Raw genomic sequence first — 23,510 nt, 5'->3', positions numbered from 1 at the left:
TGCGCGAGCCGTGACTGCGTGTGCCCGGCCCGGTGCTGCGCGAACACAATCGCAGCCCCCCCCCCCCCCTTTAGCCGCACAATGGGCGATGACTGGCGCGAGATACCTGCAAAAGAAACCCGCAAGATCAAACAGTGGTCTTTCCGTTCTTCTGCTCACCGAAGCAAGATGTTCCCGCTCGCACGACAGCAGCCAGTTTGCCTCGTCACATATGCGTGTGCGCCCCTTTAGCTGGCGTCATCCATGGCCGAATGGGCGTTCGTGGACCGGTGCCCGGTCTGTGCGCATCCCGCCGTAGGTCTGCGTATTATGGTGGGCACATCGGGACGAAGCGCGCTTGACTGCGCTGCCTGGAAAGATTCGAGCGGGTTCGTAGCTGCGCGCACGCTTGGGTTGCGAAGTTCTGTTGCGAAAACGGCAGGCGGCGAGCGTGTGTGTGGGGGGGAGGTGAGCCTGGGGTGTTCCGCTTTGCTGTAGTTGAACACCTCTGTCACCAATTTTTGCCATTTTGGGCTGAGATAACGTGGCTACTCTATTTTAATGCTATATTCATTTTCTCGCGTCAGTGGTTGGAGCGGCCCTCCGCCTACGTTATCACGACCGGCTGATCTTGAAAGGCGGATGATAAAGGATTAGAAGAACCGTGCGAAAGCAATTCATATGATACCGGCCCAGCTGTGTGGCTTCGATGTATAGTTGGTGGAGTTGTGGTGTTCGGCTTACGACGCAATGGTTCCGACACTCTACTATGCTCTACTGATTCGTCCAAGTGCGTCATTACCACTTGCGAACAGCGTCTGAGCTTTGCTGTACTTGTTCCATAGCTTTGTTTAGGCCTTCCTATTAGAGGGGGATATTCCAAGTTTAGAATAACGAGTCGAATATTACACGCTAACTACTCGTATTCGGAAATGAACTATTCGGTGTGTTCGAGTATTGCAACTAAACAAACATTTCGCAGAAACCGTCTATGAAAGTCCGCTCACTGTTCTCTGTCTGCTAAATTAATTATGGCAAGTTAACAGAAGGGAAACAACGACAGTAGACCTCGAAGCAATGCAGAAACATAATTGGTAATGCAAGCTTTGTTTTCGGTTTCGCGGCGGAAACCTGCATGACAACCTGTGATTTTTGTTTGTAGTCTGTAATTTAGTGTTTTTCAGCCTATAGTCATGTAGCAGTTTTATCGTCTACGCCATAGCCAGTGATGTGTTCTTGCAGCGATCTCCTTTACATGTTTCTACGGCACACAAGTCCTTCAGCAGCTTCTTCTTTTCTTTTCACAATTCTAATCTTTCTTTTTTTCTTCCAAGAAACATTTGTTTATTAGCGTTTTTGGAAAGCTAATCATAGAGCAGCCACTCTTTCTTGGAAGACTTGTTTGCAACCAGGCTCCGAAGATGTTAAAAGGCTATTCGTGCACTTCTCTTAATGACAATGAGTGATATTGAGTCTAAAACTGACCCTAACTGTCCGTGATAGTTGGCTGCCTTTTCTGTGCTATCAGTACAAGCATACGTGGTACATAATTATCGTTGTTACCTAATAATTATGTCTCTGCAGTAAATGTATGTGCCTGCGTTTGATTATTAGATGTGATATTCGATACTTACTAGTCGAATTCGATAAAGCTGGTACCCGCCCACCTCTACTTATACGTCGCACCCGCAGAATGGTGTTTTATTCTGCTTACCTTTTCATGGATTACCATTTTGCATAGGTTATCCGGCCTCTATAGTGCACCTTATAGGCGCTGCAAAAATGCAGAGTGCAATAATATGGTTACAACTTGAGCATGTGGACTGAAATCGGAGACATGTATGTGAATGTCCACGGTCCACCCCACTCAGACCGACGCAGCCCAGCAAGTTGCACATCCCCCCAACAACCTGTTACCGGACAGTTGATCCTCCTCCTGATTTTGCACTAGATGTCTCAGACTCGTTGGTCGCGCAAGGGTCGGCACTCGTTATGCCGTCGAAGAGGGATCGCCGCGTATGGCACGGTGCCGTATACGAGCACGCCGCGGCAAGTGTATCGCGTTCGACGAGAGGAACTCGAGCGCGTCCGCTTCTGTGTTGTTATTGTCGTCTCTCCTTTCGGACATTTGTTTCGATGTGAAAGCGTTTCTAGGCCGACGCGTTCTTTGGCGACTGGCGGAGGAAGAAGAGTGGGTAGCGTGGAATGCAGCCTCCGTAATGGCGCCTCCGAATGGATTCGCGTGGGTGGACGCGTAGGGTATATGCGTACCATATACGCGCAAAGGGAGGAGGTGGGCCGCCCGTTTCGTCTTCGCCGACGGGCCGGCACGCGCCTCCCGCTTTTGTGTCTGGCGCGGCCTTGCCTCTCCTTTGGTTACGACTCGGCTGCGATGCGAGCGCGCTGTTGCTTCGCCTGTGCCTGCTTCCCCGGCATTCATGCGCCGCCGGATGCTGCCGCCCAGGTCGCGGCGCAGCATCGCGGCCGCCTTTGTGTCGTTTCCTTTTTTTTTTTATTCATTCGTCTGCGACTCGCGTGCGTCGCGCATGGGCATCCTTGTTCGAGGGCTTGCGTCACGACTTTGCACTGGCGGGCCTTCGACTCTTTCGGTCCCCCCAAAAAAGGAGGCCATCGTGAGGACGTGGCCCGGTGCGGCAGAACCTGAACGTCCGAGTGGGTTCAAGTCCTATTGTTTTTTCCCGGGAGGCTGTTTGACCGATGTGTTCGAGTTCGCCAGTAAAAGCGCTTGCTTGCGCTTGCAAACGTTCTGCTGTGGGACCACACGTTCGAGGGCCATCGCGTTCGATGAGCCGCACCGGCTGCCCGACACGTTTGCGCGCCGTTTGAGCAGAATTGAGACCGTCCCATTCAGCCGTACAAATTTGTAACTGTCCCTTTGTGTCGGACTCCATTGTCATCGTACGTCGCGCCGAACGGCGGTTAAAGGCTTAAAATGATAAATGAAGTTATCCTACGTCCCAAACATTGACACCTGAAAAGCGTCGAGAGTTCCAGAACTGCTGAGCCACCCGCTCTCGTTCGTGCATGGACGACCTGCATTTTTTCCCCCAGAGGGTGTCGTACACCTGTCGTACGTACCGCGAGAGGCTGCACGACCGCAGGACAGACTGCGAGAGAAGCCTGTTGGGGATTTCTCTTGCGTTTTCGCGCCGTGTACTGCGATCACATTAAAAGAACGCGTAGGGACAAAAAAAAAAGTGTTTGCCCTGAACTGCTTGGGGGCGTGTAAAATGTAGCTGGAGAAAGTAAAGCCATAAATACGATTGCTGCGTTGCTTTTGCCCTTCTTTTAAACGTAACTCAAATGATAGCCCACCACATAATCCATCTTGCCCACTACTAGAAGAAAGAAACAAGAGGGACGTACTTGCTGATGACTTGAGCGCTTAAAAGACAAGAAATACACAACTGGCATCGGTGCAGTCGGCACTGTCACAAGGCAGCGCGCCTCGTTGCGTGTCACGCTGCTCGCGTCTCTGTCGCCGCTGTCGTCACCCACGGCAGTGGAAAAGCGCTGTCCTACCGCGACCATTGTCTGTCTCATCCGAATCAGTAGCTGGGCCCCGAGACGCGTGACGGTTCCTCAGTCACTCGTTACCGCTCCCTTTCATGTGCACCGAGTTTTTCTTCGGGCCTTGCGAACAACCCCCGCTCGCGTCGTCGCCATGTCCTCAGCCGTCATCCCTGCTTGCTATATCTCTCGGTTATTCCGTCCCCGCTCGGGTCATCTACTGTTCCAATATTAGCACGACGCGTGTCAAGAAGCGTGGCACGGGCCGTGTTCTTCTCTCGCGACTTCGAGCCTCCTCACCCGCGAGCCTTTTGGTTGTCCCTTTCTTCTTTGACCGAAGGTCCTGCGCGCGTCCGTCCTTCTCGAAATAGCGCAGCAGCGCGTCCGTTGTCGTCGTCAACGGGATTAGCGCGCTGCTGCTGCCACGCCACACGGAAGGGAGCGCCGCGTGAAGGGACGACCGGCACACACGCCCGTGCGTGCGTGCGTGCGTGCTCGTGCGTTCCGGAAAGAAACCTGCGTCGTCGGCCGGGCGTCGAGCGACGACCAGGAAGTGGCTGACCTTAGCGTGTGGCTTCTTTTTCCCGCAAGGACGCCGCCGAGCCGGAAGGCTTCTTTCTATAACGGACCACGGCTGCTGCCACCCCACTTTTCAGGGGCTCCCTCTCGTTCTATTCCTAGCGCTGCTCGTCACCTCGCATGGCGGGGCGAGGCAGGTGGAAACGATATTAGAAGGTTGCATGGGCAGCCCCCTCCCCCGTCCCGTCCGGTTCATAATAACGTGGAGTTGATATTCGCTCTTGTGCGACCTCGATATGCCTCGAGATGTAGTCGAGGTAACGTTGCATACAGTTTGTCAGGTGGAAAGCAGGCTCGCGAGCGATATGTAGGCCGATATACCTGCTGGTCGAAACACCGCACGAAGACGGCGAGGCCAGATTCGTGTACTCTCATCGAATCGCCATCGGTCAACACGCACTATTATTATTATTATTATTATTATTATTATTATTATTATTATTATTATTATTATTATTATTATTATTATTGTTGTTGTTGTTGTTGTTGTTGTTGTTCTTGTTGTTGAAGACATCCTTACAACAGTGTAATATGTCGCGTGTCAGTCTTCTTCACTTTGCACCTATATCACCTGTCCATATATCGGCTATATGTTCGTGCGCGCTCTCGTAAAAGCGATGCTAAAAGCCTGCCAAGCGCGAACCTTCTGCAGCGGGAAAGATAAGCTCCATGGTGATTTGAACGGGAAATCTGGTGGTGGCGAATAGTTGCACCTATTCTGGTGATAAATTTTGCGCGACAGTTTTCGACACCGTCTAAATCGATTGTTTGAAGAAGGTGTTTCTTTTTTGGAAGGGCGGCTCTTTGGCCTTCGCGAGCGAGTGGAAAAGAGATTGGAAGACGCGCTGCGAGGAGTGTAGGGTCTTAGGCAAGCTGCGTAAGGGCCCGCGTTGCCTGCAACAAAAGCCGAGACGGCACATCGCCCGCCGCTCGCACGCACCCGCTCCAGCTCGGCACGTCTCCCAGGTGGGGCTGCTTTCTCGGCGCCGTTTTGTGCGCCTGGCAGACCCACGTCAGGTGTTTGGCCTGACAGGTTGCACTCAGTCGGGCCGGGCAGAGCTCTTCAGTCATACTACTTTCACTCCCCGGCCTGGACAGTGACTGGCGAACATCGTTGGGCGACTTACGCCGACTATGCACAGTAGAAATAATTACAATACGGCACTTTATCAACCACAAATTAACGTCTAAGCACGTAGTGGAGCCAAAGCTAAATGAATATTTGTAATTGGACCAATTAATTTTCAGTTGCATTAGTCGTTCAGAGCATTTCTTTTTAGCAAAGGACAGGTGACGACAAGTTTCGGTTTGTCGGTCACAGGTGGTGTGTCAGTCAATTGACCCCCCGCCTATTTGTCGCCACATTCCCCTGTGACGTTTATATACCAACGAGCCCAATCCATTTTTGAAACCTTTTGTGCGCAAGCAAACAGGCACAAAGAAGAGCAGTCATGCTTGAGCCCAATCCGCTACCTTTTCAAAGCGGATGCCATTGGTGATCGTCATTGCAATTAGTTACGCTGAAAAACCGTCGAGAGCGTTTACAGTATATTCTGAATCGGAGTTTTGGAACTATTACGATTGACGAATTTTGTTAACAGGTGTGGACGCATGGCTTCTTAGTGGGCATTCTGTGCTCAAGGTAGCTTGGGAAGCAGCGCATGCGTGTCGCCAAGGGACGCGATCAACAGTGCCCTTCGCCGTCGTGCTTCCTTGCCCGCCACGCTTGGCAAGAGGGATGCGTCCGCCCACTGCTGCGAAGTGCTGCTGACACTGTGAGCTCCAAGTGTGCAGCCATCGTGTTATCCGTTCTCCAGTTCATAATAATGTGGCCCCGGAGCAGAATCCGCAGCTGCCGTCAAGCAGTGCACGATCCTGCAGCAAGCGCACCTGCCCTTATTGCGCCGTGCGCCCTTCCGCGTCAAAGCCTCCTGAGGCTCTAGCGCCAGAAGCACGCCTCGTAGCTTCCATTCCAGTGTCGCGTTGCGAAACAATGGCGTTGGATTTTGCAGTACACCGCTTGTAGTGCGCGATGTTGCCGCACGTAGCGGCATGTGCCCGGCTAAGCTCGCTTGCGGAGTCGCACGCGGTGGGCGGGCAGGCGCGCCAATAGCCCTTCTCGTACGCCGGTTTATTGGCCGTCCGGCAGATGAGAAAGAGGAGGTGCGCGTCTTTGTCGTGTCACATGCGCGGTCGGCGGCAGCCGAAGGACGCGCGGCCGCAGCGGGCCCGCCTGGCTCGTCGCTGACGGACAATGGGAGCGGCCGGATTCTTTTTTTCCTCGAGGCCAGGCGGCGGCCGACTCTGCTGCTTGCTGCTGCCTGCACCGTTATATAGGGACACGTCCGACCAGGCGCGCGTCTGTGTGCGCGAAGTACGTATCTCGAACCTGCTTGTTATTTCGCATACGCCGTCTTCTTTTTCTTCATTTTCAGTGTGCTGGAAGAAATGTTGGGTGCAGCAGTGGCTACGCTGGTGCAGTGCGATCGTGCGGCAGAGCCCTTAACGGATATCCGTTGCAGTAACGATTATTATTAACGTGTTCCTATAGTGTCACACGCCTAAATCGTGGAAACTGCGTTACCCGCGCAGTCTTATATCTCTGTCACACGGGCACCCGCGAGCACCGTTGACATGAAACTCCCTAATGGAGATTTACGGCAATGGAGTTGCGGCCGTGCTACGCGGCACAATGCGAGCTTTCGACGGGCGCCGCATGGGGCAGAAACGGCGCTGCTGCGCTTACTTTCGCGTGCAACTGCTCACGTATACAGTAGCAGTTAGATGTGGTGTTTTTTTAACGCAGTATGTAATCTAATAAAATCACAGCGAGAAGGTTTGCTGTATGTTACCGCAAGACTTGTTTTCCCACCATAGCGAAGTTGAAAGCGATGCTGGCCACACTGCGCTCTTGCTCTCGTGCGTCGGCAGCGTGGGTCGCGTTGTTCGACCGGCGCGCTTGGAGTTGCGATTCTCTGCTGTGTAATCGCGCGTCTGCTTGCGGCGAGCTTAACTAAGTCCAGATGACTGACGAAGTGGATAAACGAACGAAATGGTGGAACGGCATGGCGAAGCATTGGCGTAGAGGGTACAGGCGCTATGTGCTTTAAAAAGTCCAGTTGTGTGGCGTATAAACCCCAATGCAAAAAAAAAATAATAATAATAATAATGCTAAAATACGTAAGTGAGACAGTTACGACGATTTTATTAGCGTGGTGCTCTTCGCATCTGTAGCTATCTGGGAACGAGAGTAGTCCATCCAGCCGTAATGGTCATGGTCATTGCCGAACTCCCTTCACCAAAATCTCCATTTGACTTCCTTGGCGCAAGGGAGGCCGTGTAATACCCCTGACACACGGGCAAAAGTAAAGTACTTTCCAGTAAACGCCTTTTGCTACTCTGAAGGACCCTTTGCAGAAAGGAGTTGCGCCGATGACACACGGCACCGCACTGAACTTCTTTAGGTAGTTCCTCAGATGAACGCCGCAAGAAAAATAGCGCTGGCTGTTAAAGCCACAAGAGAGAAAACATTCTTAAAAATCTGCGTATTTAATTACACTTAGCTACTGTAGAACCTAAAAATATATTTTTTCATTGTTGATGGCCAATAATGCTTATAGTCGTTTATTTTATTCGCGTGTTTGCGTTGTTAGCAGCCATTTAACTTGGTCCAGCAACTAAGTGCAGCCGGTGTTTTGCTGTGCGTGCTGTTTATTCTGGTGATGCCCACGTTTCTGTCGTCCTTTTTCACGTCTTTGTCGTCCCGTCCTCTGTGCGCGCAGGCGTAACACGTTTTATTCAATATGTTATTCCAACAACTGTGGTTTCTTCTGGGTGTTTCCTGCGGGCGCTGATTGTGCAGTCTCCATCTCGCGACGTGAACACACCACATGCGCGCAGCAAACAACGACGACACTGCCGGCATTCAACATGGCGGCATTAGCGACGTTATGCGAGCGTTTGAGAGTATAGCTAGAGGAAATCTTCACTATTCGACAAATTGTATTACCGCTAACAATTAAAACATTTTCGCAAGCTAAAAAAAATACCTATGGGCACCGTAGTTGTGTGGCAGGTTTCCTTCTTTTGACGAGTTGTGCACGCTGTGTGCGAGAGTAACTCCTTTTCCGCTCGAAAAGTAGTTGCGCGATCTCCTTTCCCGAAAAAAAACTTTGCCGTAAAGGAGATACTCCTTTGTCGTGTGTCACTGCACTTGAACGCCTTTCCGGTAGATGTCCCCTTACCTAAAGGACTTTAGAGTGCCCGTGTGTCAGGGGTATGACACGGAGCGAAACTCCCTCGACGTGAAGACGAAGGACTTAAATGGAGTTTGCGGGTGTCCGCGTGACGGGGGTATTATCCTTCTCTGTTGTTTATCTCAGTGACGACGCTGCTACAAGCGTGGATTGTCTTTGAACGAGAATGTCGATCCTGTTGTACACCAAAGAGACGCATGTTTCAGTCTGTTGAGAGCGAGACCGCCTATAAAACACCTAGCGATGAGGACTCCTGTTGCGCTGCGGAAGAGTTCGTGGCAGTAGCAGGACATTTCCACCTGCCATTAGCGACCCCCCCTCCTCTACCTTTGTCTGCATAGTTTCGGATTCGCCACGGTGTATTCATTTCTAAGGAGCCTTCGTAGGCACGCCGTGTTGACGTGTGTACGAATGCTAGAAACTATAGTGAGTACCTAGGAACTCGGCGCCTGAGTACCGCGCCATCTTATGTGGTTGAGGAAAACCGGGTGACGGATTGCGGTGTTAGGTGAGTCCGTGTGAGTCGACGTGTTGAGAGTGTAGGAGGTTGTGAGTGAGAGCGCGGCTGGTTGCACCCATTGCTATGCCCGAGCGCCCCCCAGGCACTCGAGAAGGTGCCCATGGCTTTCCCCTCCCGCCGTAGTGGAGAACGGGGTGTGTGAGGAGAAGGGTCGGCGGTCGTGCTCCGGCCGTTCCAGATCGTTCCAATTTGGGGCAGCCGCCGTTAATGGTCTCCCGCGGCGCTGTCGAAACGATTGGCGGCGGCGGCCTCTCCGATAGAGGCGCAACTCTGCGCGCGCCCTTTTGCTTTTGTTACACGCCGCGCAGCTGTGTGTGTGTATACGTGGCGGCGTTCGCTTTCTCTGCAGTCGGCGAGAGCCTCCCCGCTCTGTGTTGGCAGAACCGCATTCATTGGAAGGCGCGAGCGGCGCTTGTCCGAGCGCGCGCACTTCCCCATTTCGTGCAGCTTCGCCGAAGCTCCCCTGCGTGCGTGCGAAGCGCGCCCGCTAATTATAAAGATGTACGCGACGACATGCTGTCCTCGTACAGAGCGAGCCCCGTAATTCTGTTGCGCGTCTCGTCGCCATGCCAGCTGCGCACGCAAGGCGCCACACTAGCGGGCGCCCGTGCGAAGCCCCTTTCGTGTTGAGGAAGGTCCAGCCGCGGCTTCGTGTACGGGGAAGTGTCATTGGACGTTCGACGTGGTTCGTCGTGGCACTTGGTCGACTAGCGAGCGGCCTCGCCCACCTGTGTCTGAGCGGTACAGCCCTCTGGATTTACTTAGAACGTGCGAGCTCCGGTGTGGATATAATTGCGGCGGCTCTTCGCTGTTACACGTACTTGCGATTTTCTGCTTCATACTATGCGTGCAGCGCACGCAGGGAACACTGTGAGACGTTTAACCGCAATGACACTACGCTGCATGGTTGCAAGCGAGAACCTTGTACAGGCGCCCAAATCTTTAACTGGCGTGCGCGAGCGGCGACTTTTCTGTGCGTCAGCGCCGTATGACGGGGCGAGGCTGGAAACAGCTTAGCAGACGATAGGCCCAGCTGAGCGCACTTTGTCCGCATGCGCTTAGCCTCAGACTCTTTCCAGCCGCGCCCCGTCATACGGCGCTGACGCACGGAAAAGTCGCCGCTCGCGCACGCCAGTTAAAGATTTTGGCGCCTGTACGTTGTTGACATGATGTACTGCGGCATGAGTTTGATGAAGTAAAGTTGTACCTTCACATACGTTACGTCCGCGCAATGCCTCATTGTTTTGAAACAGCTTCCCGTAGTCTCACATTAAACACGTGCTGGAAGTAGTTTTTATGGTGGACTATAAAGCTGGCATAGCGTCCATTGGCTTTTTACACTTCGTGGTAGTTCGTGCGATGCAGCGATTTCAGCTATTTGCTGCTCTAGCTTTGAGTGACACTCAGGGTGTATTTCGCGTTAACTACATACCAACGCGCGTATTTGCGACCAGTATGTGGCAGCGTCTATACCCCCCGGGTGCACATGCCCTTTGAATGTTGTGTTTAAGTACTATGCGCATAATTAAAAGGTAAATAATTGCTGGCAGATCCAGTTTCTTCTTCTTCTCTAGCGGCGCACTTTGTCATATCGTAATATAGCAGCAGCACAAGGGGAATTTGATTTCGTGAACATGAAAACATGAATTTATTAAATATTCATCATCATCATCATCATCATCATCAGCCTAGTTACACCCACTGCCGGGCAAAGGCCTCTCCCATACTTCTCCAACTACCCCGGTCATGTACTAATTGTGGCCATGTTGTCCCTGCAAACGTCTTAATGTCATCCGCCCACCTAACTTCCTGCCGCCCCCTGCTACGCTTCCCTTCCCTTGGAATCCAGTCCGTAACCCTTAATGACCATCGGTTATCTTCCCTCCTCATTACATGTCCGGTCCATGCCCATTTCTTTTTCTTTTTCTTGATTTCAACTAAGATGTCATTTACCCGCGTTTGTTCCCTCACCCAATCTGCTCTTTTCTTATCCCTTAACGTTACACCTATCATTCTTCTTTCCATAGCTCGTTGCGTCGTCCTCAAATTCAGCAGAACCCTTTTCGTAAGCCTCCAGGTTTCTGCCCCATACGTGAGTACTGGTAACACACAGCTGTTATACACTTTCCTCTTGAGGGATAGTGGCAACCTGCTGTTCATGATTTGAGTATGCCTGCCAAACGCACCCCAGCCCATTCTTATTCTTCTGGTTATTTCAGTCTCATGATCCGGATCTGTGGTCACTACCTGCCCTAAGTAGTTGTATTCCCTTACCACTTCCAGTGCCTCGCTACCTATCGTAAACTGCTGTTCTCTTCCGAGATTGTTAAACATTACTTTAGTTTTCTGTAGATTAATTTTCAGACCCACCCTTCTGCTTTGCCTCTCCAGGTCAGTGAGCATGCATTGCAATTGGTCTCCTGAGTTACTAAGCAAGGCAATATCATCAGCGAATCGCAAGTTGCTAAGGTATTCTCCATCAACTTTTATCCCCAATTCTTCCCACTCCAGGTCTCTGAATACCTCCTGTAAACATGCTGTGAATAGTATTGGAGAGATCGTGTCTCCCTGTCTGACACCTTTCTTTATTGGGATTTTGTTGCTTTCTTTGTGGAGGACAACGGTGGCTGTGGAACCGCTATAGATATCTTCCAGTATCTTTACATATGGCTCATCTACACCCTCATTCCGTAGTGCCTTTGTGACTGCTGAGGTTTCGACTGAATCAAATGCTTTTTCGTAATCAATGAAGGCTATATATAAGGGTTGGTTATATTCCGCACATTTCTCTATCACCTCATTGATAGTGTGAATATGGTCTATTGTTGAGTAGCCTTTACGGAATCCTGCCTGGTCCTTTGGTTGACAGAAGTCTAAGGTATTCCTGATTTTATTTGCAATTACCTTAGTAAATACTTTGTCGGCAACGGACAGTAAGCTGATCGGTCTATAATTTTTCAAGTCTTTGGCGTCCCCTTTCTTATGGATTAGGATTATGTTAGCGTTCTTCCAAGATTCCGGTACGTTCGAGGTCGTGAGGCATTGTGTATATAGGGCGGCCAATCTTTCTAGGACAGTGTTCCCACCATCCTTCAACAAATCTGCTGTTACTTGATCCTCCCCAGCTGCCTTCCCCCTTTGCATAGCTCCCAAGGCGTTCTTTACCTCTTCCGGCGTTACTCGTGGGATTTCAAGTTCCTCTAGACTATTCTCTCTCACGTTATCGTCGTGGGTGTTACTGGTACTGTATAAATCTTTATAAAACTCTTCAGCCACTTGAACTATCTCATCCATATTAGTAACGATATTGCCGGCTTTGTCTCTTAACGCACACATCTGATTCTTGCCTATTCCTAGTTTCTTCTTCACTGCTTTTAGGCTTCCTCCGTTCCTGAGAGCCTGTTCAATTCTATCCATATTGTAGTTCCTTATGTCCGCTGTCTTACGCTTGTTGATTAACTTAGAAAGTTCTGCCAGTTCTATTCTAGCTGTAGGGTTAGAGGCTTTCATACATTGGCGTTTCTGGATCAGATCTTTCGTCTCCTGCGATAGCTTACTGGTTTCCTGTTTAACGGCGTTGCCACCGACTTCTATTGCGCACTCCTTAATGATGCCCGTAAGATTGTCGTTCATTGCTTCAACACTATGGTCGTCTTCCTGGGTTAAAGCCGAATACCTGTTATGTAGCTTGATCCGGAATTCCTCTAGTTTCCCTCTTACCGCTAACTCATTGATTGGCTTCTTATGTACCAGTTTCTTCCGTTCCCTCCTCAAGTCAAGGCTAATTCGAGTTCTTACCATCCTATGGTGACTGCAGCGCACCTTGCCGAGCACGTCTAATTCTTGTATGATGCCAGGGTTCGCGCAGAGTATGAAGTCGATTTCATTTCTAGTCTCACCATTCGGGCTCTTATTATTATTATTATTATTATTATTATTATTATTATTATTATTATTATTATTATTATTATTATTATTATTAATTGATTTATTTAATAATTTTCATTAGTAACCATGTACAGGGCTGTGTGTGCATGCGGGCGTGTGCGTTTAGGGGGAGGGGAGCGGAGGAAGTGGCTAGCCCCAAATTTTCATACGATGCCTGCAGTAGAGCGAGAAAAAAAAAAAAGCGAGCAGGGTTGTTCAAACAGTATGCAACACTAACAAAGAAACAAAGGAAACTTGTACACCGTCATTGAATATAAGCAAAACAGAGGGTATGTTAGCACGAAGCAGGAAACGAAAGCATAGTAGTATGCGGTGAAGACGACCACGGATCGGACGCGAAACATGCAACTGCACCAGTCGCCCGCCAGCGGACCGTACTGCCTCGTCCGGAAGTGTCACGTATTTCGTTTCCCGTCTTTTACAGTTCGGGACAGTACCGTTCTTTTGTTTCGATAAACAAAAGGGAGGTGCCGTTGGAGCATCGCAGCTATGCGTGTGGTCTCGCAAAGCACCTTCTCATCTCGCAGGCCGAGTTTCATGAACTCGAGAAGCTGCGATCCGTGAATACGAGGGAGACTTCGCGTCGACCACCATTCCTCCCGTTCGCCTCGCGCCTACTCAGGCAGTGTGCGTGTATATACAGCGCACGGCTTCTGCTCGCGTCGCCACAGAAACGGCGCGATTAAGGCGCCGGATGAGAGGCGTCTGCGCCCGCGCATCGTCGTCCCCCCGCGCGTCGTACGCCCCCCGCTCACGACTGCGCGCGGCCGACGGCTGTGCGCGCTGCTGGGGCGTCCGCGTTGAGGGGCTTGGCCGCTCGGCGCGGCAAACGAGTGGGCCCACGAAAAAAGCCCGAGCTCGAGGGAATGAATTGGAAAGCCCGGGCGCGTTTGTCGTTTCTTCTTCCGGGGTGGAGCTTATTATTTTGTTCACCGTTTGAGACTGGCGCGGAAGAAACTAAGACGAAGGCTCTGTGTCAGTCGCGTTCCCTAACATCGTCATGTACATTGCGCGTGTCGGCGAGGGATTGCGAGCAGTGTAACAGCGCGTGCACACACTTTACGACCACCACCTCTTTACGGAAGCCGAGAGACCGTCGTGCGTCCTATCGATGGGCTCGCCATGTTTGTCTGGCAAGTAGAAAGCGAATTGCAGGCCGCAGTATCGTCAGAACAGGAGTGCCTTACCTGCTAACCCTTTCTTTGCGGCTGATCAGTATATTAGGACCACTCCTCTTTTACATTTTTTATTAATGGTGTTCACAATTCTTCTTTCCTTATATATGCCGAAGGCATCAAGGTTTTTTAGGAAATTCATACTGTTGATGACTGGCGCATCCTGCAGTCTGGCCAGTTTCATTTTTCTAAATAGTGCAAAGTTACCTCACCTTAAAGGCTGCTAAGACGAAAGTCATGATCTTGCTTTCTTATTATTATTATCATGATTATTATCTTTTCTGTAGATCTTGTACCATTGTACTGCGAGATCAACGACGTCGGTGTACTTTTTTATACAACCTTACACTTTTCTACTCACACTAAACGTTTTACAATGGCGGGTGTGCGCTCTCTTGTCTCTATTTGCAGGCTGTCGAGGGGATTCAATTCTCCTACACTTTTCTGTTGGTTATGCACAACAATCCGTCTTCCTCAGCTCGAATACGTGTCGCTCGTCTGGAATGACATTCCTGGATACAACAGGGACATTATAGATCGGGTCCAGATATTGTTCCAAGCGTATGTCATCACCGCTTTGCCAACACGGACACTGGACCTTGTTCTAGCACTGTTGGATCATTGTCAAAAAGAACGCAACAGATTAACCGGATGACAGCCCCTGTGGCTCTTAATCGGACAGGGATGGGGCAACAAGACAGCCTCAGACTGGTGAAAAGCCTGGCCATCAGCAGACTAATGTGCTCCCAACTTTACCATGCCATGAATAGGGAGGGAGAAGAAAAGGCTGAACAAATAATAAGGATGGCGTATAAGACAGCCCTGAGGTTGCCACGCAACACTTCAACTGAGAAGCTTCTATCCATCGGCCTCCGCAATACATTTGATGAGCTGGCTGAGGCCTAACTCAGCGCAGAGGAGTCGATTGGTGCAAACGACAGCCGGCAGAGCTCTTCTTCAAAGAGTCGGCCTTGGAGAATGCATACAAGCCCACCAAAACACCAAGGTGCTATCCTGCCAGATCAGAGATTTGTATGGGGTATCACCAATACCACTAAACATGGATCCGACATTACACAAACGAAGGAGAAAGACTAGAACAGAATACATAGAACCTATACAAAACAACTAAGTACTTGGACACTGCAAGGTTTACGGATGCTTCACTATATCGGGCCAACGCAAAGAATATATGGTGGCGGTTGTCGTAAACCACAAAGGTAAAATCACGGCCTGTGCTTCGGTTTCCCGAGCAACCATTATAAACGCAGAAGAGATAGCCGTTGCCTTAGATATAAGAGAAGGAATAGAGCGCAACGCTCCGCTGACAATAATCACAAATTCTCAGGCCGCATGTTAGGAACTATCAGAGGCGACAAATCGGCTTGAAGGCTCACCGGATGCTTACGAAAATCGGCAGAGAACTCAGCGTCAGGTATACCCAAACGATAACATGGGCCCTGGGACACGGGAGTGTAGCGGTGAGATGAGGCGGCTCGAGGTTTCACTAATTGCTGAGCTGCCGATGGCAATATCGTGGAGGACCCGACACCTATCGATCCCAGTTAAAAAGCAGTCTTGCCATATTACAGAGAATTAAGAAGACTACCCAGCACCACTTAAAAACCTTTCAGCCGTGGACTCTGCGACGTTGCGTAGGCTCCAAACGGACACACACACAAACCTCCATAGATTGCACATATGCTACCCAACAGCATACAAAAAAGACATATGCCGGTGGCGTGGGAGCACACCGACACCCTTCCACATCACATGGGAATGCACGGCTCACACCGAAGAGCAGGAAGAGAATAACATGAGAGTGACGTGTACTGGAGGCATTGCTATCCGGCTCTGCCCTCGGGGATCAGCTCAGGCTGGTTCGGAGGGCAGAAAGGATGGCGAGGGCCAGCGGTGCCTTGGAATAGGGGCCCGGCCACATGACGTTGTCCCGTTTTAAGAACAACGAAGTCTTTTCTGCAAGTAAATTTTCGTTCTTCTTCTTCACTGCAACCTTTTTCGTTTAACGTAACCCACCGTGGTTGCTCAGTGGCTATGGTGTTGGGCTGCTGAGCACGAGGTCGCGGGATCGAATCCCGGCCACGTCGGCCGCATTCTGATGGGGGCGAAATGCGAAAACGCCCGTGTGCTTAGATTTAGGTGCACGTTAAAGAACCCTAGGTGGTCGAAATTTCCGGAGTCCTCCACTACGGCGTGTCTCATAATCAGAAAGTGGTTTTGGCACGTTAAGTCCCATAATTTCATTTCTTTTTCGTTCAACGTATGCATGCTCCAGCACTCATACCTTAGGTTATCACGCTAAAGTATTGATTATTATTATTATTATTATTATTATTATTATTATTATTAGTAGTAGTAGTAGTAGTAGTAGTAGTAGTAGTAGTAGTAGTAGTAGTAGTAGTCGCAGTAGCAGCAGCAGCAGCAGCAGCAGCATCAGTATACTGATAACAGCATTAACGAGACACAGAAAAATGGGCACGTCTAAAAGAACGTTACGGGCGCCACTGCTGTCCACTCTTCTCCAGTTTGTTACGTCTTGCTTCAGTTGAACACGAAGAACGCCTTTCGTTTTTTTTTTTTTTTTCAGCTTATACAGGGGGGCTGTTTCAGCGAACACTTCCAAATTTTTAGAACTTGCCTGTGCCAGATAGCACAGTTCTCATCCATGAGCTGGTCTGCTCGAAGCCGGCGGACGCTACTTGCACACACACAAAAAAAAATATAACTTGAAATGCATTATCGATTAATTAAAATAACAATAGTTTTTTTTACTAATTGTCTTATGGCACATATTGCAATTTACAATTTCTATCGGGTGAGACTGCACGGTATATCCACCTGAAAATAATTGTGTGGATGACGCCATTTACGAGATATAGGCTGCAAGCTTGCACTGAAAGTGCACTTACTTTCTAACAAACCGTCGTTTTATGCATTGAAGCACAAAGTAATTCGAGCGCCAATGCATTTCTCTGCAAAGCTGGGGAATTAAAATCTCGAAACTGGTGTCATCCTGAGAATGATTTATGCTATCTCTCTCTGTAACTGACTGTCGCAATTTCACTGTATTTGACTTTGTCGGTGTTACTCAGTGTGCTAAGCACTTCTCTCCCGTTTTATTCGCTGCCCTGCCATCGCCGGGGCCTACACGTTATGGCGCGTTACCGAGCCCGCTTACGTTAACCACCACCACCCTTCCGTTACCTATGTTCTGTCCAGCGATAAGCAGTGGCCGGACAAAAGGAGCCTCGGCCTCGGAGCCAACGTTTCGACATGGGAACTTAATTGCCAGTGTCTCTTGTCGAAGCGCTGTCTTCACGGCTGAGTCTCCGTCCCTCGTTCGTCTTTTCCTGTCGTGGTGCCCCTGGTGGCGGTGGCTCTCCGGTTCCCATCTCTCGCTCCTCCTTCTCGTGTTCCTTAATTCGTTCCCGCGGTCACAACCGACCGCGTGGCCGGCATCTAAAGTGGCTCCCCTTCCTGCCCGCGCGCCGTGGCTTTCGTGTTGGTTTTCCTCGCACATTCTGTGCGGCCCCCGGAAGCCGTGCTTCTCACAGCCCCTTTTTCGTGGTTGCTTCGCTGTGCTGCGTGCGAAGCGGGGCGCACGCGTTGCGTAGGTGTTACGCGCGTTGACAGCTCGCGTAGGATTTATAGAGCGTAGCCGCAAGGGTATAGCTGTAGCTTGGCCTGAAATTACGGCATGCATCTACGCCTTCTCTTTGCGAAATAGCTACCGCATCGCTCGCTTTCTCACCTCACCGCGACCGCGTGCCGGCGGGCGTTGAGGGCAAGCTCTCTGACCCGTAGTTCCCATCCGGTCCCGATTTCTTGTTTGACGTCCGGGTTTGCAACCTGACTCGAATATCTCCCGGATTTTTTTTTCGTAAGTGATGTGAGTATGGTACGTAACGTGAACGTGTTAGGTATCCAGTTCAGTCTGGACTATCAACTTCCATCGCGAGAGCTCCTGAGTTACGGAAAAAATTCGTCAAGCAGCTGAAATCGAATTTGGGGCTGTTGGATCTCTTTCGACGAAGGTTCATCCCTATAGCGCTGCCACCAGTTGTTGGATCTGGAGGACAATCCCAATTGTTGTCCTCCAGATATTGGACCTTGCCGTTGAGTGCGGGAGTTGGCCGAGGTTGAGGAGGACGTCGAGATGAAAACTGGAGGTTTATTTACACTATTTACAGTGAGAGTACAAAGACATTAAGTCATAAAGTCACTACGGGCCGGCAGCAACTCGGACGCTGTGGCCTGTGGCAAGAAGCTCGAAAGAGATCAATGAAGGAATGCCCTCTTGCTGCTCCCGGTCTCTGGCTTTTAACCCTTTCGATGTCTCGAAGTCACGTCACGTTCGGCCAATCGGCGAGCCCGCTCAGGTGGCGTCATTTTCGGCCAATGGTAGGCGCCCGTGCGATTGTGTCAACCGGCGCAGAGGGTCGCTCCTTAGGCCCCAATTGTCCAAGGGCTTACTTCTCTCTGCGGTATTGCCTTCCTGGCTTGCAACTGCCTTCACAAAGGCGGATGGGAGATTGCTTCCAGGGCTTCACGGTGCATTACAGCCGTCTTGCCTTGGGACCCACGTTACCTGGAACCGTGCCAGGCTCCCGCTACACTTTCGGGAAGAGTCAAGCAGTGAATAGCTCCACCTGCGGCGCACGAGGTGGGGGGCGCCTACTTGTTTGGACGTGCAGCGCCTCGGGAACGTGGTAGATGTGCTTCTGCGCTCCTTAATTAGCTGTGACGCGATTCGATGTGGTCTGGTGAACTCGAAGTAGGCTCAGAAAATGTCCCGTATCTAACAGGGCGCTGCGATTCGCAGCCGGTAATTTAATGCGTTGAAAGTTGGGCAGCTAATTTATCCGCATGCGTTGTACAGTCTTGTGATAGTTTTACCGCGAAGCTGTATATGGCTAGCCGATTCGTCCGTCCGTCCGTCCGTCCGTCCGTCCGTCTGTCGGTCGCCTGTACGCCGAAAATTCCTCCTGTGCAACCCCATGCGCATGCGCGAAAAAGAGAGAGAGAAAGGCGCGCGATCACCTAACACCACCTAGATAGCACAAGACCTGTTTACTCCGATCCAGCCCGAAATTTTCATTGACAAGGATGACGTGATGATAGCGGTGACCTCAATATCACTGTTACTTGCCCGGGACCATCCCCATTAGATTGTATGGCAGTCGGGCCAGGTAACATGACGTCATGGATCGGAGTGAAAATGCATTGTGCTATCGTGGTGGTGCTGTATTAGCTGCGCCAGTAGTGACACCGTTGCTCTCCGTCGCAGCCTGGCGCGCGCGCAGCAGTTTCTTTCCGGCTCCGAAATGGATAGGCCACGCTTCATACGTACCCCTTATGAGCAAGCAGCTTTCGATCAGCAACGCCGCGAGCAGAACCGGAAACGAAATCGTCTACGCCGTGCCGATGCTATGGTGTTCTAGAAGGGGCTATACCGATGCTGCAGCCAGGGCACAAGAACAGGCTCGTGGAGCCGAGCGCAAGCAGCAACTGCGCACCGAGGATCCTGCAGCCTACCAAGCCGTCGTTTGATGAACCGTCGGGATTAACCTAGTGATTAACACCGGAGCCGCACGTTTCAGCGTCGCTGGTTAACCATCTGTACGGAGTGCTTGGGCGGCGATGTGTGTGTGTGTGTGTGTGTGTGTTTGTGTGTGTGTGTGTGTGTGTGTGTGTGTGTGTGTGTGTGTGTGTGTGTGTGTGTGTGTGTGTGTGTGTGTGCGTGCGCGCTTTGATACGACTGTGCCAGCGTGCGTTACGTGTTCGTTACAATTCTTTGTTGTGCTTTCTCTTGGCAGAGGCTGAGTTCTTCGTAGTTAGCATTACGTGCAAATCTGTTGGCACGATGATTTGCCATAACTATTTCACACCCGCGCACATTAGACGCATCGCCGCGCATCATGTCAATTTAGAGGCCAGCGTAATTTTTCACGACTGCTTCATGATCCGCGTCCACACATTTTGTAACGTGATGTCAGCCGCACAAGATATATATACCAAATGATCTTTCAAAAGTGAAAACAAACTAACCAAACAAATCTGGCAGGCAGCGCGGTTCCACACCAGCTGGATTATGCTATAGGCGCACGTTACTTGCACGGCAAATCGCAGTGTGATGTTAGCTTTCACTAATTCATTTTTGTAATTCTTTTTGACACATGTCTAAATGGCACCCACGTCTAAATAGGAACCTAAATACTATTCGGAGGCACGAGGATTGAAAGCGAGAAAAAGAGGAATCTTCACAGTGGTGTGTCGGGCAGCTATATTCTGTGGGATTTGCCCGTCGTACGTCCTTGGCACGCGTTCTGCGCAGTGTTCGCCTGCTCGCTTGCCGCCTTTCTCGCGTCCTGCTGCGTTGCGTCACCGCTTCGCTCTGCCTGCACGCCTCGGGGCACGCAGCTGACGCCGTTCCACGCACACGGCTGCGGCGCACCCACTGTCGACACGGCTTGGCCAAAGCCACCTAGAAAGCTTGGCGCGACGTCCTCCTCTGGCCGATGGTGGCCGTAAGGCGCGCCCGCCTCGAGTGTCCGCGCCGTCTTCGAAGGCCGCGCGACTACTTGGCCTCGCTGCCGCTCGAGCGCCAGTAGCGGCTCTTCCGTTACGAACTTCCGGTGTTGCGCGTGCACGCGCAATCTATCTCGACGACGTCCCGGGACAGTGGCACAAAGCCACAACGATGGATAGGCGAGGAATCGGGTGGTAAGATGTATACATTATATAGTAGCTATAGGGTAACGCTTTAGTTCCTGAAAAGCAGGAGAAATGCCATATATATATATATATATATATATATATATATATATATATATATATATATATATATATATATATATATATATATATATATGAGGAAAGTAATATATTGTATATTATGGATAATTATCAAGGGTCCAGAAGTAAGAGAAGAAATTCGTAGCGGTTGGATTTAAAATTGAAGAAGGTTCCACAGCAGCTCTTTGGCATCACGCAGGAAGTCATGAATGGCGGGGCAAGCACCCTGAAGTCTAGCCGGGACCCGGAAGGGAGATGTAACTTTACCTCTTGCTCGATTACTTTTGCTGCATTAGAGTAACAGCACAAAAGAGGCTGCGCTAGACTGTGTTCGTATGCGAGTCAACATTTGGGTCCGGAATGCGTCAGCGCTACTTGATGGCCGTAACCTCGAGCAAGCTCTTGCATTTGCGGGCTGTCTTGCTCCTATACGCGACACCGTCGTAGTTGCGGCGTCTGCGTGCGTGGGGTGCACCGGGTGCAACGGTGTGTCCGGAGCCTGGCGTTTCGTACGCGGCGGCCCCCGAGGTCGGCCGGCTTGCGTCAGGCGGACGTTATGTGCACGCGCCCCGCGGGCTTCGCCGCTCGCTTCCGCAATGGAGGACGCGACCGTGCCTGCGGAGGTATGCGGGGCCGTTTCGTCAGGTGGCCCACCGCCGGCCTCGAAGCGAGGCCCAAGTGGCGCAGCAAGTCGTGCGGGTCGAGTCGGACCCGCTGCACATTCACTGCTGCCTGTTGCCGCGTCGCAGCTGCCACGTAAACACGTGTGCGGCGATGTCGTCCTGTCTCCTCGAACGACGAATCGGGAACATGGCTGATCGTACTGTTGGTACTTGACGGAACCTGCTGGAAACTCGTGGAAGATTTGTTGGGTGACTTGTTGCGACTTGTCGTAAGATGTACGGCGTGTTCTTCACAGCCATGCGTCTTGCGCTGCGACTGCCGCAGCCGCAGGAAAAGCGTGCGAGGATGAAGTGCGTTTGGGGGTGAACTGACCTGTGGTAATGAGTAGCTGGGCGCATTTTCTGTCTTGAGGCTCGTTGCAGTAGCGGGCAGTTTCCTATGTGCATGCACCACCGCGCACATGTGGCGGGGCTCGTGGCGCATTTGTTGACGGCAGATGCGTCGACATACACGAAGACATCGTGGCGCACTCGCCGGCAAAGTTGCCAGAAGTTCTCGGCGCCATGTAGCTGTCCGCGTCGCTCGATGTCTCTCTCTGTTCTGTGCGTGGTGGACGATTTGGATCGAGAATCGAAGTACATTCCGCCGTGCAGAACGCCCCGCTAGATTGCGTCGCAACAGCTAGTCGTAGCATTGGCCGCGGAAGGGGTGGGGGCTCTGGGTCATCATCTACGGCGCCAGAAGTATGTCGATACCGGGCCGCCGCTTGCCGTGTCCGTTGAGAATGGTGGCAAATGGGCGGAAGGAAACGTTAGGCCAGTCGGTGCGTGCTCCATCGTGAGAGCGCAGTGAAAACGTCACTGAAGTGGAGTTGAAGAAAATGTTCGGCCCCGTCCGCTCCAGTCGTATTGCTCGCGTGTTGCGCTTCGCCGTGAGATCGGCGGCGGCCAGGAGCTATGCACTAGTTTCCGAACCAGAAGCATACTTCCGTGCGATAAACACGCGTCCCCAGCTTTTGTTTTTTTTTTCTTTTTTTGTTCCTATCTTGGTGACCGCTTTGGGCCAGCCAATGCGTCGTCCCATTTGGCAAACTTCCCGGTTCTTTCTTGAAACGAAGATTATAACCAAGTCTCAAGTGCGCTTAATTCTGTGCAGATGCACATTTACCCAACCGACTGCGGCCATTTTGTAAGGATTCAAATGAAGACTAAATGCTGCCGTATACGGTGCTACCTGCGCATGCTAGGGCTCGTCTCTCGGGCGTGGCTTTATCACGTCCACGTTTTCCATGTCGTGAGGCAAGCAGACTTTGCTAGTAGCCGCTAGCTGATGGAAAAGAATGCGTCGCCCTTATTTCGGCAATTTGTTTACTATTCTGAAAAAAGGCCGTCCGGTTTCGAGCTCTCCCATTTTATATATATATATATATATATATATATATATATATATATGTGTGTGTGTGTGTGTGTGTGTGTGTGTGTGTGTGTGTGTGTGTGTGTGTGTGTGTGTGTGTGTGTGTGTGTGTGTGTGTGTGTGTGTGTGTGTGTGTGTGTGTGTTTTGCAAGGCTAGGCTAATGTATGGCTAGTTCGGGGGCATTGCCACCGTATAGTCTAAAAAGTGGTCCGTCAACCGCTCCTCCTCGAAGAAAACACGGCAGACAAGAGTTGTGCGTTCACTCCGCGCGCTGTCAAATATACGAAGCCAGGGGCAGCGAGTTCGCCCTCGAATAAACCTCGTTTCCTTTAAAGATATATCCACAGTATCCGCGCAGCGGCTTTGCATGTAATAGTAGGCTGCCGTCGATTTGCCGCTGCAGTCACAGCTTTTTGCTTGCTGTATGTGTGTGCGTTTTCTCCTCACTTTACTTTCCGGTGCGGTGCGCGGCGGCAGATAGGACTGTGCGAGGTCGTCTTGTTCGGCTTTCGACGTGTCTGCCGGTTCTTTGGGTCTTATTTTTATTATGCGTACGCTACTACAGGAGGCTGAGATCGGATGGCGCGATGCGAAGAAAGTTTCGCGCCCTGCGTCGCTCCGCGTTTGCAGCTCGTGCGTGGTAGGTCGGCTAACGCGGCTGCTTATAG

At 51.0% G+C, this 23,510-nt stretch overlaps 1 protein-coding gene across 4 annotated transcripts in view; it reads left to right on the top strand.

Annotated features, from left to right (window-relative positions):
- Window positions 1–23,510, top strand: part of GckIII (Germinal centre kinase III) — a 181,369-nt gene that overhangs the window by 97,171 nt on the left and 60,688 nt on the right. Inside the window, exon 1 of one of the 4 annotated variants that reach the window (XM_075679761.1) lies at window positions 6,240–6,463. The exons of the other annotated variants lie outside the window; for them this stretch is intronic. Coding sequence (XP_075535876.1) covers window positions 6,344–6,463 — 120 coding nt within the window. The 5' untranslated portion in view covers window positions 6,240–6,343. Of the gene's footprint in view, window positions 1–6,239; window positions 6,464–23,510 lie in introns of those variants that run through there. 4 annotated transcript variants of the gene reach the window in all.

Source organism: Dermacentor variabilis, chromosome 2, assembly GCF_050947875.1.
Source record: "Dermacentor variabilis isolate Ectoservices chromosome 2, ASM5094787v1, whole genome shotgun sequence".
NCBI classification, from domain to species: Eukaryota; Metazoa; Arthropoda; class Arachnida; order Ixodida; family Ixodidae; genus Dermacentor; species Dermacentor variabilis.
Note: the sequence above shows the minus strand (reverse complement) of the source record. Positions and strands in the feature narration are given on the sequence as shown.